This window comes from Typopeltis vanoorti, chromosome 20 (genome assembly GCF_054136105.1).
Source record: "Typopeltis vanoorti isolate ZY-2024b chromosome 20, IOZ_Tvanoo_1.0, whole genome shotgun sequence".
Taxonomy (NCBI): domain Eukaryota; kingdom Metazoa; phylum Arthropoda; class Arachnida; order Uropygi; family Thelyphonidae; genus Typopeltis; species Typopeltis vanoorti.
The window spans coordinates 47,156,562-47,178,311 of NC_143568.1; the positions used below are offsets into that span (position 1 = coordinate 47,156,562).

A 21,750-nucleotide genomic window follows, 5' to 3' on the forward strand; every position below is an offset into this window, starting at 1 on the left:
GCTCATCACACGTCAAAATTATTGACAAGGTTCTTAATGAAACATGTCGCCACATTACTGGCTGCCTTAAGCCTACAAAAATTGACCATCTATACTCATTGTCTGGTATTGCATCTCCTCGTATCAGAAGGAAAACACAGAGTAGATATGAGTGGAAGCAACAACTAAATGATGAACAGCATCCTTTGTATGGACATGTTGCAGTACATAGGAGGCGAAGATCAAGGAAAAGTTTTACTCACTCAGTAGAACTGTTGGTTGATTCCATAAAGGATACAAGGTCAACAATGTGTCAAGAACAATCCAGAGGCTCTGAACTTAAACGAAGCTCTTCCTTCCTGCTTACATCTAGACTGGCAAAGATGGAAGACATTGAGTAGACTTCATTCCAGAATGGGCAGATCAAAGCAGAATATGGTCAGTCAGATGGGGCTACACAGACAATGACAGCTGTTCATGTGGTGAAACACAAACCATGGAACATCTTCTGCAATGTTGCCTAATAGACATTAATAATATATGTACCTGAGAAGATTTAATGCAGTTTTAATGCAGATTTAATGAAGATTTAATGTTTCAGTGTAATGAAACAGCTTTCAAGTATATTAGTCACTGGATGAGTCAAATTTGACATTTTATGTTTTAGCATAATATTTTATGCAAGTAGCACTTTTATTTTACCCTTGTTTTTTTTTGAAAATGTCTATTCTTTTAAATATTTGCTTTTAATCTCTATTCTTTTAAATATATGTTTTTAATCATTTATATATATGCTTTTACATTTTCTGTCATTCGCACATGAAATAAATATTAAAAACCATGTGTCTTTAGAGAATGTTCCAGGCCATTAGCATATGCCTTGGCCTATCTATTTAATAAAGGTCTAGCATCAGCACAAGTCCCAAAGGAGTTGATGGAAGGTAAAATGTTCCACTTCACAAAGGTGGGATAAAGCTAAGGCTACAAATCATAGGCCAATCTGTAGTGTAGTTAACGTATTAGAGAGGTTAATCAGAGCCAGGATAAAACAGCAATATTTTCTGTGCTTATCTGCATAGGTTTGTTAAAGGGAGGTCATGTTTTACTAACTTATGTACTCTAACAAAGTGATAAATGTATTGGACAAGGGTGATACATTTACAATGGTATACTTAGATTTTGCTAAGGCTTTTGATATATTGATAAACCACAAGTTGTTAACTAAACCAGAGCAGATGGGGTTATTATTATTATTATTATTCAGGCCTCCATGGAGTCAAAAGACTCATCGTGGGAGGCCCTTCCTAAGAAACACAAAGTCTATCAAGACTCATCTAGGGGAGGCTCCCCTAAGAAACACAAAGTCTATCATACGACTCCTTAAACTCATTGACCTTTCTCGCTCTCACCACTCCATCAGACAATGTATTCCATGGTTCAACCACCCTCCATGCAAAGAAACCACTCCTCACCTTCTTGCTCACAGTTTCCTGTCATAACTTCCAGGGATGGCCTCTCGTCATCACTCCTTCCCGCTGTTCAACCAAGCGAAAGAACTCCCCAGTGTCAACCCTGTAACCACCTCTCAACAGTTTAAAAGTCTCAATCTTATCACCTCTCCTTCTTCTATCCACCAAACTCTGCAGTCCACATTCTCTCAGCTGATCCTCATACCTATCATTGTTGAGTCCTGAAACCATCTTTGTTATCCAACTTTGTATCCTTTCCACAGTTAATTTATCCCCTTCAAATCCTGGGGACCAAATCTGAGAACAATAGTCCAAGTGTGGTCTGATCAGGGTCTTATACAACGGAATGATAACTGTTTTATCTCTGCAGGTCAGCATCCTTCTCATTATTGCAGCAATCCTCTGTGTTACCTTCACCACCTTTGCAATATGTCCCCTAAATTTCAGGTTTCTATCAATCATCATCCCCAGATCTCTTGTCTCTCCTACTTCCTCCAGTATAACTCCTCCCATGGGTTGGATGATACATTAGTTAGTTAGATAGTCCACTGGCTCTCAGATTGTCATCAGCAAGATGTGTATTGGAGTGCAGTATCCTGGTAGAGGAAAGTCACTAGTGGTATGCTGCAGGGATTTGTTTTGGGATCATTGTTATTTAATTTCTATATTAACGATATTGGAATGGGATTAAAGTGATGTCCAACTGTTTGCAGATGATGCAAAACTGGGGAATGCAATGAGGAATCAAGCCAATTTTGTATCAGGTAGACAATTATATAAGTGGGCAACAGTATAGACCTGTTGGTTCAGTGTTGCAAAGTGTAAGGTTTTGAAATTTGGTAGGCAACAGTAGGATGTAAAGTATATACCTGGTGAGAAAATTTTGGAGGAAGTAGAGAAGATAAGTGATTTTGGAGTGGTGATAAACAAGGATTTGAAATTCAGAGGTCACATTACATAAACCTTGATCAGGTCTTGTGTGGATTACTATGCATAGATTTGGTCCCCTGGTTTTCATGGTGATGAGGATATATTGGAAAGAGTCCAGAGAAGACTGACTAAGGTCATAGCTTGTCTTTGGTGTGGGATATGAGGACAGATTGAGGGAATGCAGTTTGCAAAGCCTTGTGAATAGGAGGAAGTGAGGGGATATGAGTGAGACCTTTGAGTTGGAAGTGTTGTTACTGGGTTAATGTGGAAGAAAGTTTTCATAGAATGGGAGAAGGAGGGGGATAGAACAAGGGGGACATCCCTGGAAGCTGTATAAGGAGGGTATGAGTAGGGGCATAAGGAGCAGGTGCTTTGCACTGAGAGTGTTTGGTAAGTGGGATATATTGCCTGACACTGTGGCAAATATAGATGCATGGAATGAGTTTAAAGCATGTTTGATGAGCTTTGTGTATAATAGTGAATACCACCCATGATGAGTCTTTTGACTCCATGGAGGTTTAATATGAATAATAATAATAATAAATAGAGTTAAAAAGAGACAATGAATGATTTATTTATCATTCATTCTTGAATCTATCTGCTTGCAAAGAGAATGAATTTCTGGAATTTCAAGAGACAACCAACTTAGGCAGTATATATCATAGGGTATACAAAGATTGAAGGTATTGGATTTGATCATCTCATCAGAGGATGTCATTATAAATAAAGTTTCAGATCTTCTGTCAGTTGATGAGAGTAATCATGAAGTTATCACCTGAGTAGAAGCATGAAGACTTCTGTAAGATATATATATATTAATTAATGTAAGACCTAACACAGAGAGTCAGGGAAACTGAATTCTGATGGGAGGAATTGTGAGAATCTGTGTATAAGAGCAACAATGTTAGGTAACTGTGTTAATGATGGGAATTGTTATTATTATGGAGATGATTATGAAGAGAGAATGTCGTCCGGTTCGGACCTATCAAGCATGTATAACGATATCTGCATAAGTAAGGAACTAGATCAAAACAGAGATCTGCAGGTTGTCGAACTGTGTCATGCAGACAACAGACAAGATTACAATACCTGCATGCAAAAGAGCATGCAGGTATTGTAATTTATTATATCTGTACAAAAATGCTAGGAGTAACAGAAACAAAGGAGTTAAATTTGTTGTCTTAGTTAATATATTGGGACCTCATGTTGTAGGCATTAGTGAGACTTGACTATCAAAAGCAGACGTATTAACTGGTTTTGAGTGTCAAGGGTACAGTATTTTTAAGAAGGGTAGACAGGATAGGGGAAGAGGGGGTGTTCTGCTAATGATATATCTTGAATCCAATTAGAGTTGAGACCTATGACTGCAATACTAGTAACATGTTGAGAGTTTATTTTTCACTTGGTTAGACTATAATAAGTTTAGTTTAATCCTTTATCCAAGCATGAGCAAACAAAGTTTGCACCTGAAAGTATCTTCAGGACTGGGGTAAGGTAGTACAACACCGGGCAACTCGTTGCAAAAGTGGAGAAAGCTCTCATCACTCCTATCTCAGTATCTCCCATAATGCAAAGCACATCTTCTTGCGGATATGTGTAATGCTATGCATTAAAGCAAGGGCCACTACCCATACTGGTTTCGACCTTTATTGAGGTCTCGTCAGTGGGAGCCAGGCCCAGTAGTGGAGACACCAAGACAGAAGCAATGAGAGGTCATCCCAACCTATAGGAGTTGCCAAAGGGTGCACCACCTTATTAAATTACTCCGGATTCAGAGAAAGATGTTGAGAGTTTATTTTTTACTTGGTTAGACTATAATAAGTTTAGTTTAATCCTTTATCCAAATGTGAGCAAACAAAGTTTGCACCTGAAAGTATCTTCAGGACTGGGGTAAGATAGTACAACACCGGGCAACTCGTTGCAAAGGTGGAGAAAGCTCTCATCATTCCTATCTCAGTATCTCCCATAATGCAAAGCACATCTCCTTGCGGATATGTGTAATGCTATGCATTAAGGCAAGGGCCACTACTCATACCGGTTTCGACCTTTATTGAGGTCTCACACTTGGATAAAGTATTAAACTAAACTTATTATAATACTAGTAACAGTTTTTCATTTGGCAGTGAGTTTGAAGCCATCTAGTACGAGGTGGAGTCTAACAAGATTAAATACACAGTGGAGTTTTGTTACACAGCTGGTGGATCGGTTGCTAGTGACAAAGAATTCATCAACAAATAAATACGATGGATGCAAAAACAGTAATCATAATGGAAGACTTGCATTATCTGAACATTGATTAGGTAGCTATGAAATCACATGAGAAGAATGAAACTGAATTTATTGAGTTGTTGCTAGACAACTTCCTCAAGCAGCATGTGACTGAAGGAACTTGCTGCTTGAGGAAGATTGATGAGCTTTGTGTGATCTAATGTTCTTTGACCCCTTAGGGATCAAAGAACATTAGATCTCATTATAGTGTCAGAGGGGGTTGCAGTTTCAAAAGGAGAGTGTCAAAAATGATATCATAATTCTGAAATATAGCTTGTGAAGACAGGTTGAGCAACTGTAGGCTGCAGGCACTAGTGAACAGTAAAACGGGGGGATGGAGACTTACAAAGTTCTGAAAGGGTTATACGGAATTTCAGTCGATGGAATTTTTCATTTCATGGCAGGTTGGGGAAAGGACATGAAGCATCCATGAAAGTTGAGAATGAATGCTGTCAAGAAGTGGGTTAGGGCTAGATTTTTCTCTCATAAAGTAGTGCATGATTGGAATGAATTGCTGGTAGATGTGGTCCGCCCCGGTGGCACTTTGAACCTTACCGTATATGTTGTTTTGACTTTTTGTTGTTTATGTAAGTAGCATGGGTGAATTCAAGAACATATATGACAGCTGGTGTGAATAGCATAGCTAGCCTCCCTTGATGAGTTCCTGACTCCCTGGATGTCTCTCTTTATAATAATAATAAGAAGAATAAGAATATATGGATATATGTTTATAACAAACTCAAGAAAATAAGCTAGATAGATGGGAAAATGAATGTGGATATCAGTTTAATGCAGCAAAATGTGGGGTCTTTAGGTTTGTGACACATCAATGGGATGCTACATACTCTATGGGAGGAGTTATACTGGAAGAAGTAGGGAAGACGAGATCTGGAGTTGATGATTGATAGAAACCTGAAATTTAGGAGACATATCGCAAAGGTGGTGAAGGTAACACCGAGGATTGCTGCAATAATGAGAAGGACACTGACCTGCAGAGATAAAAGGGTTATCATTTCGTTGTATAAGTCTCTGATTAGACCACACTTAGACTATTGTTCTCAGATTTGGTCCCCAGGATTTGATAGAGATAAATTAACTGTGGATAGGGTACAAAGGCGGATAACAAAGATGGTTTCAGGACTGTACCATGTTAGTTATGAAGATCGGCTGAGGGAATGTGGACTGTAGAGTTTGGTGGATAGAAGAAGGAGAGGTGATATGATTGAGACTTTTAAACTGTTGAGAGGTGGTTACAGGCTTGACACTGGGGAGTTCTTTCGCTTGGTTGAACAGCAGGAAGGAGTGATGACAAGAGGCCATTCCTGGAAGTTACGAAAGGTGTGAGCAAGAGGGTGAGGAGTGGTTTCTTTGCATGGAGGGTGGTTGAACCATGGAAAGCATTGTCTGATGGAGTGGTGAGAGTGAGAACGGTCAATGAGTTTAAGGAGTGGTATGACAAACTTTGTGTTTCTTAGGGAGGAGGGGGACCTTCCCTCGATGAGTCTTGGTAGACTTTGTGTTTCTTAGGAAGGACTTCCCTCGATGAGTCTTGGTAGACTTTGTGTTTCTTAGGAAGGACCTCCCACGATGAGTCTTTTGACTCCATGGAGACCTGAATAATAATAATAATAATAATAATAATAATAACTTGCAGTTATATCATGAAACGTAGAAATAGATGGAAATTGGACAGTGCTGTTTGGACATCTTTTCCAGAGGCAATGTCTTAATTTATTTCAAAAGTTAGGAGGTTAAAGAAAGTAGGTATGAAATGGATGAATGAATAGGTGAAGCACATGTACGTCCTTGAAGAAGAAAGCATTATGAAAGTAGCACAAGGAAGGTAAGAGCAACACAGAGGAAGATAAGGTGCTTGGTAAGATTAACAAAAGTGCAGAATGAGCAGCAGTTAGCTAATAAAACAAACAAAAAATAACAATAATAATTAAAAAAAAAATCCCAGGGAATTCTTTCCAGTAGAATTAAAAATTATTATTATTATCTGAGACCTTCAGGGAGTCAAGGACCAGTGGTGTAGCTACTGGGGGGGAGGGGGTTGCCCAGGGCGGCACTTTGAACCTTACCCTATATGTTGTTTTGACTTTTTGTAGTATTTTTGGTGTGTATTGAAAGGGGTGGTAAACTCAGGGACTGTCCTGGGCAGCAAAAGCTATAGCAACACCTCTGTCAAGGACTTATCGAGAGAGGTTATAAATCACCCAAACCCCAGCTGTTATCCCTTAAATTCATTCATACTAGATGCACTCATTACCCGTAAAGGCAAACTCACTCACTACTTTGTGAGAGAAAAACCTTACTCTCACCCCACTTCTTGACTGCAAACAAACTTAACTTTCATGGATGACCCTGTGTTCTCTCCCTACCTTCCATATAACAAAAAATTTCATCAGATAATATCTTATAACACCCATTCAGAAGTTTTTAGACCTCTGTCATATCACTTCTCTTTCTCCTGTTAAACACAGTCTGTAATCCACATTCTTGCAATCTGTTCTCATAATCTAAATCTTATAATCTGGATATAATCTTAGTAACTCTTCTTTGCACCCTTCCCACAGCTTCTTTATCCCCTTGGAACCCAGAAGACCAGATCTACACACAAGAATCCAGGTGTGGTCTTATCAAAGCCTTATAAAGAGGGAAAATGACTTCCTTATCCTTATGTCAAGGTTCGTTTCAACATTGCAATTATCCTCTGAGTTGTACTTGGAACTTTTGCTATGTGACCGTTTAAGTTTCTTTTAACTTTTCCATGACTTGTATCCAGAGGTGAGTGAGGCTTTATCAAGGAGGTCTGCTGTGGTTGTGCACCCCACACCAAGCAGAATCCATATTGGTGATTATTAACCCGGCGTTAGTAAGGTGGGAAAATGTAACAAAAGTGGTAAGGTGGGGGTTTCACACTAAACTTGCTTGTGCGCAACAGCCTGTCATCTATGGCATCGAGTAGCAGGTTACGGGAGGGGAAGCTATACTGAGGCATGACTCACTGCCATGCATTGGTAAAAAGTTATAGTCAATTTAAAATCTTTTGAGTCTGTGACACTCCACCTTACTAACACTGGGTTAAGTAACCAGTGGGTCTTCAAGTAGTGATGCAGTTTGGTATTAATGACTTTTTCCATTATTTTTGAGAGTATTAAGGTCAGAGCAATGGGGGGTGATAGTTGAATAGCTGACTTTTATTTCTCTTTTTGGGAATAGGATGGACAAAAGCTATCCCACAGCCTGGAAGAGATGCCAGATGAGTATGACAGCTTGAAGAGATGATGCAGGACAGGTATGAGTTCTGGAGCATAAGCTTTTAGTACAACTGGAAGAATACCATCAGGGCTAGGAGAGTTATTGGTATTAAGGCTGCTGAGGATTTTTCTGATGTCCTGTAAAATTTCAGAGGAGGCATACTGTGAATAGTTCGTGGACTGGTAGGAGGAAGTTCTTCCTTGGTCGTATATGCAAGAGTTGGAAGAAAAAAACTGATGCCAGATGGTTTTTTCCTCTGGAAGATGTTGCCATTGTACCATCAAGATGTAAGAGAGGTGTAAACATGGAAGTATAGAGGTCACATCCCACAGACTTGGCAAGTGACCAGAAGACACAACTGCCATTAGGACAGGAGACAAGCTTAGTATACTTGGCCCTTACAAAGTCTTCTTTGGATTTGTTGATGACTTTTTTTTTTTTTTTTTTTGCAGTTTTTATGAGCTGTAATATAGGCTGAGTGAGAGGCTGGAATTTTTAAATGGAGCCACTGAGCATATGTCGAATTTTTTGTTTGGACAGCTTTGGAGAAGTTATTGGAGAACCAAAGATTTAGTTGGATAAAGGTCGAGGATTTTGAGTGGAGTAGGGAATAAAAGCATTCATTCCAGTGAGAATAATTTTTGTTATTAGATCAGAGCAGATGGTAGGATTGGAAGCAATAATTAGGCCATCGAAATCATGCATAAGGGTCCTGAAGGTCATCTTACTTGGCACTGTTGTAGTGCCACAGAGAAAGCTAAGAATGACTGGGAGAGGCTGATCTGTAGCAAAAGATACATGGAAAAGGTTATGGTCAGACTAGCCAAAAAGAGATTTATCACCAACAGTATATTTGGAGGAAGAAGTTACTTTAAAAAAAGGTCCAAGGTGTTGAGAGAATGAAGAGGATTATCTGGAATTGTGGTGGATTTGTGGACTTCAATTAGATCACTGCTGATAGCAAACAGTTTGGCTTCTTTACCAGCTTGGTCTGTGAAGTTGGAGAAGGGAAGCCATTTGGAATGTTGGATGTTGAATTCACTGAGAAAGATTATCTTGCTGTTGGGGTAGTTAGATTATACGTGATTGACTTTTAGAGATGGTTAGTTAAAGAGTTCAATGAAATCATCAGAGTTTGGAGTAGTAGTAGAAGCGGCGAATAAAGGCAACAAAGTAAAGGGGAGGTCTTGAGTCAGAGCAGATCATATAAAGGGGATTCCAGGTCAAATCCACTGTGGCATGGGATATTAGACCTGACAAAAGCATAGGTTCCACCCTTCCTGTGAAAGGCATCATAGAAGATGTAATGAGGGAAGTTAAGGTAAGATGTAGAAGATGGCAGTTGTTGTTCAGTGATAAATAGTATATCAGATTTTGATGACTCTACGTAGTGGTGCACATCATTGATATTAGAATTAAGACCTCTGATGTTGGTGAAGTCCATGCAGATTTTTTTTTTATTGTGGGGGAATTTTGAGGTTTTTTAGGAGGATGTATTTTTATTGTTTACAATTTTTTGAAGTGATTTTGGTATTTTTTTGGAGGTTTTTTTTTTTTTTAGCCTCAGTGACACTGTGATTTTTTGTATTTGTTGAACCCAGTCATGAGTAAACACAGAATGGAAAAATTAAAAAAAAGGAAACATGTAGCAGAGGTTGATGGACTCAGGGGTAATCACTCTCTCTCACAGGAGATAACCAGATCTCATTCCAAGTACGGCATTGAACAGTGCCCCCTGCAACCTATTCATTCAGACATCCTCCAGACAACCTGACAAAGGAGTCTGCAGCAGGATTATTCACCAGTTGATTGGGAATCCTCCTGAAGAGTTACCATCAGGTTTGGTTCTGTGTACTAACTAGTGGCCAGCCTGCAGAAACCATTTTACAACTGTACCCTTGAATGGAGGAGGTACTGGTTCCCTGATTAAAATATTTGAAAGAAGGGAGCAAGAGTTGGAGGCTTTCACCGATGCTGTATGTAGGAAAAGAAAATGGAGTGGGATGGAGACATAATCCAGAAACCGTATTCTACGTAGGCTGTTCAATAAGTAATAAGACTACATTTATACAGAAAACAGATTACCTTTAATCGTCATCATTTACATGGTCTTTTTCAAAGTAACTACCGTGAGATGTGATGCATTTGTCCCAACGTTGCGTCCACTTCTTAAACACATGTGAAAGTCCGTTTTTTGAGAGTTCTTTCAAAACCGCCTCTGCAGCTTTTACACATGCTTTGTTGCTTTCGAATTTCTGGCTGTTTCCTTTGAGCTGAGGAAACAGCCAGAAATCGCACGGTGTGAGATCAGGACTGTATGGAGGGCGTGGTAGGATATCTGTGTTGTTCTTCTGCAAAACATCCACTACACAAACAGCAATATGTGGCCTTGCATTATCATGGTGCAATAAGAAGCCATTCTTCAGCAATGGACGCTTCCTTTTTACGTGCTTGATTATAATCGCTGCAGTGTTGATCATTGTCTCTGTGATGGACGTTAAAGGTCTTCCCTCACATTCAAGATCTTCCACATTTTGCCTTCCTTCCTTAAAAGTTTTATGCCAGCGAAAAACATTTGCCCTCAACATTGCTTCATCGTGGAAAGCTTCGCGTATCATGTTAAAAGTGTCCAATGCCGATTTTTGCAAATGCACACAAAATTTAATCGCATAATGCTGTTCCAAGGACGCTTCCATTTCGAAGACTGGTCACGCCTCGTAGGCACGCCTCGTAGGCACGCCGAAACAAGCTTGCGTTTAGTCACGTGACACTATGGCACAATATTAATATTGTGATGAGTGGTTTCGCCACAGTAAAATTAGTCTTATTATTTATTGAACAGCCCATGTAGAGATGGAACATGGCAAATGTCACTTCTTGCCTCCAAAAAGGAGTGAGTGGGTGGTGGTGTTTCACTGGATGATTAAAGACATCTACTACGTATAGGTCTGGTTGGCATTTCCTCACAACTAGGGAAGGTATGCATTTAAAGATGCAGTACTCACCCTGCCAGAGCACCATTTGTGGAAAAAGGCCATACTTGGAGAATGGGGATGACTTAGCTAGGAGTGGCTGCATATTGCTATATATATATATATATATATATATATATATATATATATATATATATCAGTGGCATCATGTGCCCATTTCGGTTGGGTGTGCTGTTATGTGGGTTATGCAACCTTCACTACAAAATTCATGTCAATTTCACTGTATGATTGCATTTTTACCGATGTATGAAAGTTTTAACAATGCACAGTGGTCATCTTAATTGTCTCAATGCAATTATCTTTGAATACTTTCTGCATAGGGTGAGGGACATTGCCTTTAAGATTTAAGTGTTTGTTATTAAGATATATTAAAAAACAATAATGAAGGAGAATATATATTTGGTTGGTATATTTGAATTACTCAAATGCATAATTTGGAGGAGGAGGACAAGGCCTACCTCCTTTGACTACAATTATGCAATCCACAAAAGCTCTGGCAGAAAATGGGCCATTCAGTAGATCATGAACACTGTTTCCCATTGTAAATAGGGCAAAAAATTTTAAATTATTTATAGAAAATTATATGTAACAAACTTGTCTATATCGCTGTCCTAAACACACTTCAAGCACACAAAACAGATGAAACTCAGAAAATAAAAACAGCAGCTCATGACAAATGACAATGTACAATTGGATTGGTTGACACAATAACCAATCACAGCCACTGATTTCTGGGTGGTATTGTCTCAGTCACACCCTGCCTCACCTTCTGGGTGGTTTTAAACCACTGGAACACTAAGAATTTTCCCAGCTGTGCCATCTGTACATCTGTTCAAAGGTGTATGTATTTGCGACCGTATACCCAGGCTATTAATGCAAATGTGATGCAATATTTATGAGTCGAAAAGTGTCCTCTTTAATTTTAATGATAATTAAAACGATAAATAATGTAATAAATTTTAGGAATCACATGAAACAATTAGGGGAGTCTTTAACAGGAATAAATACAAAATTATTGCATTTATTCCTGTTTGGAGATATTGCTATTCCATGGGTGTGCACCGCACCAAGTATACCCTGCATATACACTCCTGATATATATATATATATATATATATATATAATGTAATGCTGTAGCTATATAATATATGGCTACATAATTATATGGTTATCTAATATAATGGTTGTATAAATCTACTCTTTCGTAATAAGGAACACATGTCTAACTTTACTGTTATAGTGAACATCATCCTGGATTTAACCAAAGCTTTTTTCTCCACTGTAATACAAGTTTGAACCTGAATCACAGTTGTAACATGCACAAGTATGTACAAAGGAATTTTCAAAGAAGCTGAAGAGAGCCAGAGAGTGTGACAATTACGAATTAATTAAATATCTTTGTATTCTGTGTATAATACTTTTAAGTGCACAAATTTTAAATTCCCACTGCACATTTTGTGTCCATGTATGCAGAATGCATACATGGATGCAATGTATACAGAATAATATGTATTTTATAGTTTTTCGTTATTTGAAAATGTTTATTTTATTCATATTTTGTTAAATTTTTATTTATTTACTTATAGCATATTCAAGAACTCTGCAAATTGGAGTAGTGTTTTGTGGAAGAATGAATCAGAATGCCTCAGAAGACACTGAAATGTATTTGTGATGTTAAAATACATGCTGTAAGATACATGTAGTACACCTAAGGCATACTTCTAAGACTTTCTACAATATATTGTATACAGGTAGTCCTCGACTTACGATGGGGTTCCGTTCCAACGTCTCTTTCATAAGTCGATTCTGACGTAAGTCGAGGACTTTTTTAATTCTTGGTTTGTTTGATTTCTGTTATAATATTTTCATAAATTAGGTTTCTATTTAATTTAAAACGGTTAAAATGTATAAACTTACATAAACATTTATAAATTATTTATTATCACATATACATATAAATACATAAATACAAAATTAAGAAAGAAAAATATAAGAAAAAAAATACATAAACACATATCAAAAATGGTGCGCTTACTTTAATTTGAAATTCCTTTAAATATTAGTTAACATAAACATAAACAAAAACTCTTATTAACGGTGTCTTTAATTAAAATTAAACAGGTGAGTAACTGTCACTCGTTTGGACGATATTGTTATTTCTCGCGATCAGGAATAGCTTTTTTAATCAGAAAATCGGTTAATGTTGTCTGTTGGGCTTTTTCTTTTTTCGTCATATATTTCGCGATAACATCTGACTGCTTCTCGAATTTGCTTTTCCACTTTGGCAAAGCGATCACTGTCTTGATCCATATTTTCGAATAGCTGAAGTCCTTGATTTAGTTTAGAAAATACTTCAGCTAATCCTTTTACAGTAAATTTTTTTAACGATTTCGCTTCTTCATCTTCCTCATTATTCCTTTCTTCTTCTACAACTCTTTTGTTTCGGAAAATCAAGTCTTAATCAGTCCGATCAAGCAGCAATAGAATTTTAAAATAATGTTTTTTTCAAGACAGTAGGCACATACTTCTGGAATAAAACAATTTAAGAACCAGTCTTCGAATAAAACAATTTTCATCCAAATGAATACTCCTGTAGTAAACTGGCAACTTATTCTTGTCAATGTTTTGCATCTGAGAATTTTACTGTATTAAATATGACCAGGTTGCCATCAATCAAGAGTATATTTGGGATTGGATGGTATACCAGCTCGTGTTGTACGAGAAGAAGCTAAAGAATTGTCAGTACCCTTGCCCATTTTGTTTAATTTGAGTCTCGGGTCTGGGTTAGTCCCGAGCGGGTGGAAAGAGGGGAAAATAGTTCCACTGCATAAAGGTGGTTCCAAGACTGCTGTTGTAAATTACCGACCGATTAGCATATCAGGAATCATTGTCAAGGTCTTAGAGAAATTAGTCAAGAAAAGAATACAGGATTGGATAGATGAAAATGGGATATTGTATGGGGGACAACATGGTTTTGTGAAGGGTAGATCATGCCTCAGTAACTTGCTCACGTTTTATAACACAGTGACGGCTGAACTGGATAGGGGTAATGGGTTTACAGTGATACTACTGGACCTTGCCAAGGCCTTTGATAGGATACCACATGGAACCCTAGTCAGTAAACTGGAGCAGATGGGTATAGATATAGGGTTGGTGAGATGGATAATAGGGTGGTTGAAGGAGAGATATCAAAGAGTGGCTTATTCAGGAGTGGAGTCTAAAAGACGTCTTGTGACTAGTGGAGTGCCACAGGGCTCTGTTCTTGGACCACTGCTTTTCAATTTGTTCATCAATGATATTGGAAAGAATCTGAGAGGAAGTGTTCACTTGTTTGCTGATGATGCAAAGTTGGGTAGAGCAATTGTGAGTGCACAAGATGTCAAAATTTTACAGGATGATTTGGATAGTTTGGAGGACTGGGCTAGGAAAAATGGATGTGAATTTAATGTGGCAAAGTGTAAGGTTATGCACTTTGGGGTGAAAAGAATAGCAGCAGTATATCGCATTGGTGGAATCATACTCCAGGAGATTGATGAGGCCAGGGATTTGGGAGTGTTGGTGGATAGGGAGTTGAAGTTTAGGGGGCACATTGCAAAAGTAACTAAAACAGCTCACCAAATCACTTGGCTTCTGAAAAATACTTTAACATGCAGAGACGAACAAGTTGTTGTTCCTCTGTATCGAGCCTTGATAAGACCCCATCTGGACTTCTGTGCCCAGCTATGGGCACCAGGGTTTCTTCGTGATGGGGAGGAAGTGGAGAGGGTCCAGAGACGAGTGACCAAGATGATAGCAGGTCTGTGGAATGAACCTTATGAGAATAGGTTGAAGATTTGTGGGTTGCAGAAATTGGACGATAGGCGAAGGAGGGGTGATATGATTGAGACATTCAAATTACTGAAGGGTTTTTATAAGATTGATCCAGAAGATATTTTTGAAAATATGACTGGTGGTGGGAGGACTAGGGGCCATGCATGGAAGCTGGGCAAGAGCGTGGTTGACAAGGGTGTTAGAGCTAGGTTCTTTACTTGGAGAGTGGTAAATGAGTGGAATAAGCTTCCAGAGTCTGTTGTGGGTGCTACGACCGTGAATGAGTTCAAGGCAAGGTATGATAGATACTGTGTGAATGTTGAATAGTTGTTCTTGACATGATGTTAGGGCCTCCCTCGATGGGTCTGTCGACTCCTTGGAGTTTCCCGGAACAATAATAATAATAATAATAATACATAAGGTCTTGACCTTGGAGGTGGCTAAATGCGTGGAATTTTCAATTAAGACAGGGTACATGTGGAATTAGAGGGCTTGTAAGTATGACAAGCTTAGGAGATTGCTTGGTTCAGTGCCATGGCATGTAAAACTGCAATAATGCATGGGAAGTGGTAAAGGAGCGTTTGAAGGAGGTAATGGCTGACTGTATACCTAAAGTCTGGATAGTAAATCAAGTAGAGGGTTAAATGGATGAAAAATACCATTAAGCTTGAGCTGCAAAAAAAAGAAACAACTGTGGAGGGAATTTAAGGAGAAAGGTGACCTGCAGGCACACGAACAGTATAAAGCACATGCCAGAAGGGTAACGAGTGTGGTAAGAAAAGCAAAAGCTGATTATGAAAGGAAATTAGCCATGCAAGCTAAAGAGAATCCCAAACAGTTTTTTCGATATGCTGCAAGTAAAAGAAAAAATGTATATGGCAGAATGATTTTAAGGAATGCCGATGGTAGGGAGGTAACTGAATCAGTTGATATAGTGGAATTACTGAGCGAGCACTTTGCAAGAGTATATCATCCAGGTGGTGATATTGCAGGAATGAAGGAACAAAAAGCTTATACTTGAATTGAGGTGAATGAAATGGAGATGAATAGTATATTACAAAATCTTAATGTGAATACCTCTGTGGGATTGGATAGTATACCAGCTCATGTCTTACATGAAGCGACTAAAGAATTGTCAGTGCCCTTGACCATTTTGTTTAATTTGAATCTCGAGTCTGGGTTAGTCCTGAGGGGGTGGAAAGAGGGGAAAATAGTTCCACTGCAGAAAGGAGGTTCCAAGACTGCTGTTGCAAATTACTGACTGATCAGCATATCAGGAGTCATTGTCAAGGTTTTGGAGAAAGTAGTCAAGAGAAAAATGCAGGAATGGATAGATGAAAATGGGATACTATATGTGGGACAGCATGGTTTTGTGAGGGGTAGATTATGCCTCAGTAACTTGCTCACTTTTTATAACACAGTGACGACTGAACTGGATAAGGGTAATGGGTTTACAGTGATACTGCTGGACCACATGGAATTCTAATCAGTAAACTGTAGCATATGGGGATGGATATAGGATTGGTGAGATGGATAGGAGGGTGGTTGATGGAGAGATATCAGAGAGTAGTTTATTCAGGAGTAGAGAGATGGCCTGTGACTAGTGGTGTGCCGCAGGGTTCTGTTCTTGGTCCACTACTGTTTAATTTACTGAAGAATACTTTGACGAGCAGAGACACGCAAGTTATTGTTCCTCTGTATCGAGGCTTGATAAGACCCCATCTTGACTACTGTGCCCAGATCTTGGCTCCAGGATTTCTTCTTGATGAGGAGGAGGTGGAGAGGATCCAGAGGCCAGTGATCAAGATGACAGCAGGTCTATGGAACGAACCTTATGAGAACAGGTTGAAGATTTGTGGGTTGCAGAAATTGGTTGATAGGTGGAAAAGGGATGCTATGATTGAGAAATTCAAACTGCTGAAGGGTTTCTATAAGATTAATTCAGAGGATATTTTTGAGAACAGGACTGGTGGTGGGAGGACTAGGGGCCATCCATGGAAACTGGCCAAGAGTGTGGTTAGCAAGGGTGTTAGAACTAGGTTTTTTACTTGAAGAGTGGTGAATGAGTGGAATAAGCTGCCAGAGTCAGTTGTGAGTGCCATGACTGTGAATGAGTTGAAGGCAAAGTGTGATAGATACTGTGTGGATGTTGAATAGTTGTTCTTGACATGATGTTTAAGGCCTCTCTCGATGAGTCTAAGGATTCCTTGGAGTTGCCCATAATAATAATAATAAAATAATAATAATAACGTTTTCAAAGCTCTGGGATTTTGTGAACGGTAAACAAGAAACGGTTTTAATTTAAAACCAGTATCATTTCCTCCAAGAAGAAGCGTAATCCTATATTTAAATGCCTTAAAACCAGACGTGATGTAGCTTCTCTGTGAATGAAATAATCTATCCATATCATTAAAAGCTTCTCTAATTCATGAATTGGCTCTTCTCCTTTTTTTGTTAAAATTTTTTTCGTTCATATTAACTGACTCTTTAGCTGCCTCCATTATTCTTGATTTATCTTTTATAATTGTTGAAACAGTTGAATGCGATAGTTTTTCTTCTCCTGCTATTTCACCAACTTTCTTTCCTTTGTCATATGCTTTATCGACCTTCATTTTAGCATCTAAACTTTTTTATGCATCTAAATTTTATAGCATCTAAACTCGTTTTCTTTTTTATGTTTTAATTTTCATCAGTAGTATTTCTTCGTTTACTGGACATGATGGGGTTACAACAAGATATAAAAATTACAATGAGAGAAATGAACACTTCAACTGCTGATTTGCAACTAACGTGCCAAAGGCTGTGTTAAGTTAGAACTGGATGAATCATAGTAGCGGCTATTGCGTATTGGTGATAGGCTTTGCTTGTCGACTAACAGTGACGCTGCGATGCATATACAAAAGCAATGTGATATATGTATGTACTATATATGCTGGCGACAAAGTTAAATTAGAGAATTTTTAATAATAATTTTGGTCGTAAGTGCAAATCGTCATAAGTCGAGGACTACCTGTATAGCTAATATGTTATCATAGTAATAATAACTCTATGCTTTTGCATGACTGTGTCAAGAAATATAATGCTTAGAAATTCATATGATGTAGATATTATGCAGTTTATGCAATTTGGTTGGTGGCCGATTCATTAATATAATTGTAGTGAATCAGTCACCAACCAAAAACAAAGGGGTTGTCTGATATTCTAGTGGCATGGGAACAATTTGTGTGAGACCTTTTGTGATTGCAAATGTCTCGACCTCTCTCTACCTGCTTGAACTGTGCAGTCAGAGTTGTGAGCATTGAAGTCTCTGAGGAAAATTACTTCACTGTTAGGAAAGTTGGATTGAAGAAAATGAACATTTTTAAGGCAAGGGAATTGAAGAGTTAAAAGTTGTTAACATTAGGAGAGTGGTAGAGACTGCAAATAATTTGGTAGAATGAGATAGAGTAATTTTTAGCCAAAGGAGGTCAAAATTGGGAGATTCCAGGTTGGATACTCTTTGGCATGGTATACTGAAGTAAACATATGCACAAACCCTACTTTTTAGGCAAAAGGAATCAAAGAATGTCTAGTTTGGAAAGCAGAGGTAAGTAGTGTTTGAGGAGGTTAAGATTTGTGCTGAGTTTCTGTTAGGAAAAGTAGTTGATGTTTTGCAGACTGGAGGTGGAAGTGAAGGTTAGAACTGATACTGTGCATATTTGTGAAATGGATCTGGAAGTTCTGTGAAGATTGCTGTTGATTATATGTTCCCTATGCAGTTTGGGTTCAGGTTTTCACATTGGTTATTTGTAGAATTTGAATTTCTCAATAGTTTCTTTCTATATAATTGATTCTCAATGCTTCATCTTCACTTTGACATTTCTATTCCAGTTTTTGTTGCAGCTTCACTACACATAAGTCCGATCTGGCCATGCTTGTATATGTGATGAAAGGGGCTGATACATTCTGATTTGCTATTCACAGCTGCTATGAACACAGATCTACTAATTGGGTATCACAGGTTACTTTTATTAAGCACAGGACATTTGTTCCATCAATCTCAGTAATCATGGGCCTGAAGTGGTGATACACCTGACAGTTTTTTTTTGATGAAAGTTGCATTGTTCAGTGTGTCTCCTAATGTTGTCTTTATAATTGCATCAATTTCAGAATGGAAATTCAGGATAATGGCATTATGCTCTTTGTTTTCTGCCTCCAATTGTGTCTTGAATTGACAAGGCAATGAGGTCATGAAGGCTTGCTGGTGTTGTCAGCAGCAGGCATGTTGGCTTCAAGATGTTGATCATAAATTGCTTCAAGTGTTTTTTTTTTTTTTTCTTTCAGTTGCATTGATTTTCCTGGAGAAGGTTTCATCAAGCATGATAAGGCACTGTTCTAGACTGCCCATGAACTTATCAAGGTTTAGGAACTGTTTAACAGTGGAGAGGCATAGGGCACTAAAATATGGCTGGTGGAGGTTGATTAGGAATTTCAGTGCCAATTCAATATGGCACAATTGGCATGTGTAAAGTTTGCACAAAAATCATGTAGAAATCTCTTTTTCTCTTCTAGTCTGGTCTAGTCTGCAGCTTTGGCATTTTAAATCTTCAAGAGGTCTGTCTGCAGTAGCAATACTTAAAGCACTCTGTTTTTGCTCGGCCTTATTGCTGCCATCTTTACTTTGTGCTGTAGGCATGGCTACATGTGGTCTACTAGTGCTTACTATGACCAATGTTAGAATATAAGAAAACTTTTTGTTCAAATGCTCAGAGTATTTATGGTTGGTTTATTGTTCTTCAGTTTCTTGAGAACTATTGCTGTACTTTCTTTTGGGCAGAAGGTTGGGTAAAATCACTTCTAAAATGATATAATATCAGAGCACAATTTCCATGTAACAGAATCCAAAATGCCACCTAGTGATAAAAAAATTTATTCATCCGTAATCATTTATTTTTCTACTTTCCAAGAAGAAAGAAAGAAATTAGGATTCTTTTTGGATTGCAGTTGTAATCTCCACCCATTTCTTCCCCCCCCCCCCCTTCTTTCTGGTCACCTTACTAGCTTGAGTCTTATATTCCTTTTGCAACTGTTCTCCACCTCTATCTTTATAATTTTTTGCCACAAGCTGTTACCATATGCAACCATAACCATTAGAGCCACCATAGTTTGCTCAGTTTCAGCAATGCCCTTTGATTTGACAGACCTGGGGGGGGGGGAGGAGCAGAAGGTTTAGGATGTGAAGAACATTTATCAGAGCTTTTCAACTGAAGGGGAGGCTCATTGTGGACAGAGTACACAGCGTGAGAAAGGTGAATGCTCCAAGAGGATGTGAGAGCATGTATAGACAGGAAAGGAATGGGATGACCTGGGATCAGGAGAAACAGTTGGAATTAACGAGGGTTCTAAAATGAATAAGCAGAAAGCGATATGGCCCCAGTTGAGCATGGAGATATCACATCGAATGAGTGGTATCAGTGGAACTAGCTGTAGATCCAGGTATGAGGTGTTGTGTTTGTATTTGCACTAATTGAGTCTGTTCACCCAAAAATTGTTGGAATAAGTGAGACATGGTTAGATGAGGACGACATCCTGACAGGAATAGAGATGGAAGGGTATGGTGTGTTTCGTGAGAATAGAAGGGGTAAAAAGGGATTGCTATTGATGATAGAGAAAGAGTTATGTCCATACAAAGTAGAGATGCAAGGGGGAAATAGTGGCAGTGGTTTTGAGGCAGTATGGTGTGAGATAGAGGTGAATGGAATGAAATACTTGGTTGGATGTTGTTATAGACCAGATAATGTGGATGGTAGTCATAATAAAATGTATGATCAAATTAGCCAAGTAAATAAAAAAAGAGTGATCATTATGGGCGATTTTAACTATGGCAATATAGACTGGAATGATGAAATAGCAACTGGAAGTAAAGAAAATGAGTTTCTTGAGTTTTTGAGGAATAACTACCTCAGACAGTATGTAACAGAGGGCATGCAAGGATTGAGGGTCTTGAATTTGGTCATCTCATCAGAGGATGTAATTATAAATGAGGTGTCAAATCACCCACCAATTGGTGAGAGTGACCATGAGGTAATTACCTGGGTGGTTGCCAGCAGTGTGAGGACTTCTGTCAGAAAAGATTATATGTAGAACTACAAGGGGGATGATTATGAAGAGCTCAGGAGACAGCTTGCAGGTGTAGCATGGAACGAGGAGTTAGCTGGAAAAGAGATCAATGCTGCTTGGGGAATTTTCAAAAACTATCTAGTAGATGCAATGTCTAAATGTATTCTAAGGGTGAGAAGGTTAAATAAGGTAGGTGTGAAATGGGTGAATAAAGAGATTAAGCATGTGATACAGAGAAAACGTGTATTATGGGGACATCATAAGAGAAGTGGAAATAACCAATTCCATGAGGATTACAAAGACTAGGCAAGATGGGTGACTTGGTTGGTGATGGTAGCTAAAGTGAGGTATGAACAGCAGTTAGCTAATGAAGCCAAAAAGAATCCTAAGGAGTTCTTTCAATATGTAGCCAGCAAAAGAAAGAATGATTATGGAAGGATGACATTGATTGGAGAAAATTGTATAAAGATGCTGTTGTGGAAGGTGTGGTGGAGATACTTAATGAGCAGTTCATAAAGGTCTTTTAATCTTGTGAATATGTGACTTCATGGAGAGATTGAGAGCAGTTGATGATAGGGAAGAGAGGCTGACTGTTAGTGAGCAAGAGATGTATTTTGAGTTGAGCAAACAATATGTTAATAAGGCTGTGGAACTTGATAATATATCTCCACATATTTGAAGGAATGTGCCAGGGAGTTGACGCCTGCCTTGACATATTTTTTTAATATAAGTCTTGCACTGGGTCAAGTTCCTAAGGAGTGGAAGGAGGGCAAGATTGTGCCACTTCATAAAGGAGGTGATAGAACTCAAGCATCAAACTATAGGCCTATCTGTGTATCAGGTGTCGTGGTTAAATTGTTGGAGAAGCTTGTGAGAACTAGGTTAAGGAATTGGATTGACAACAATGTTATTATTTTTGATGGACAGCATGGATTTAT

The 21,750-nt window shown here is 38.5% G+C and overlaps 1 protein-coding gene across 8 annotated transcripts in view; it reads left to right on the plus strand.

Annotated features, from left to right (window-relative positions):
• The window catches only part of LOC150095411 (spermatogenesis-associated protein 6), a 523,112-nt gene that overhangs the window by 72,368 nt on the left and 428,994 nt on the right, over nt 1–21,750 (plus strand). For 6 of the 8 annotated variants that reach the window (XM_090410322.1, XM_090410323.1, XM_090410320.1 and 3 more), the window contains one exon: nt 12,490–12,591. In XM_090410322.1, the coding sequence (XP_090266448.1) occupies nt 12,544–12,591 (48 nt within the window). In that variant the 5' untranslated portion in view covers nt 12,490–12,543. Of the gene's footprint in view, nt 1–7,130; nt 7,337–12,489; nt 12,715–21,750 lie in introns of those variants that run through there. The other 2 variants (XM_090410321.1, XM_090410325.1) reach the window with 2 other exon arrangements.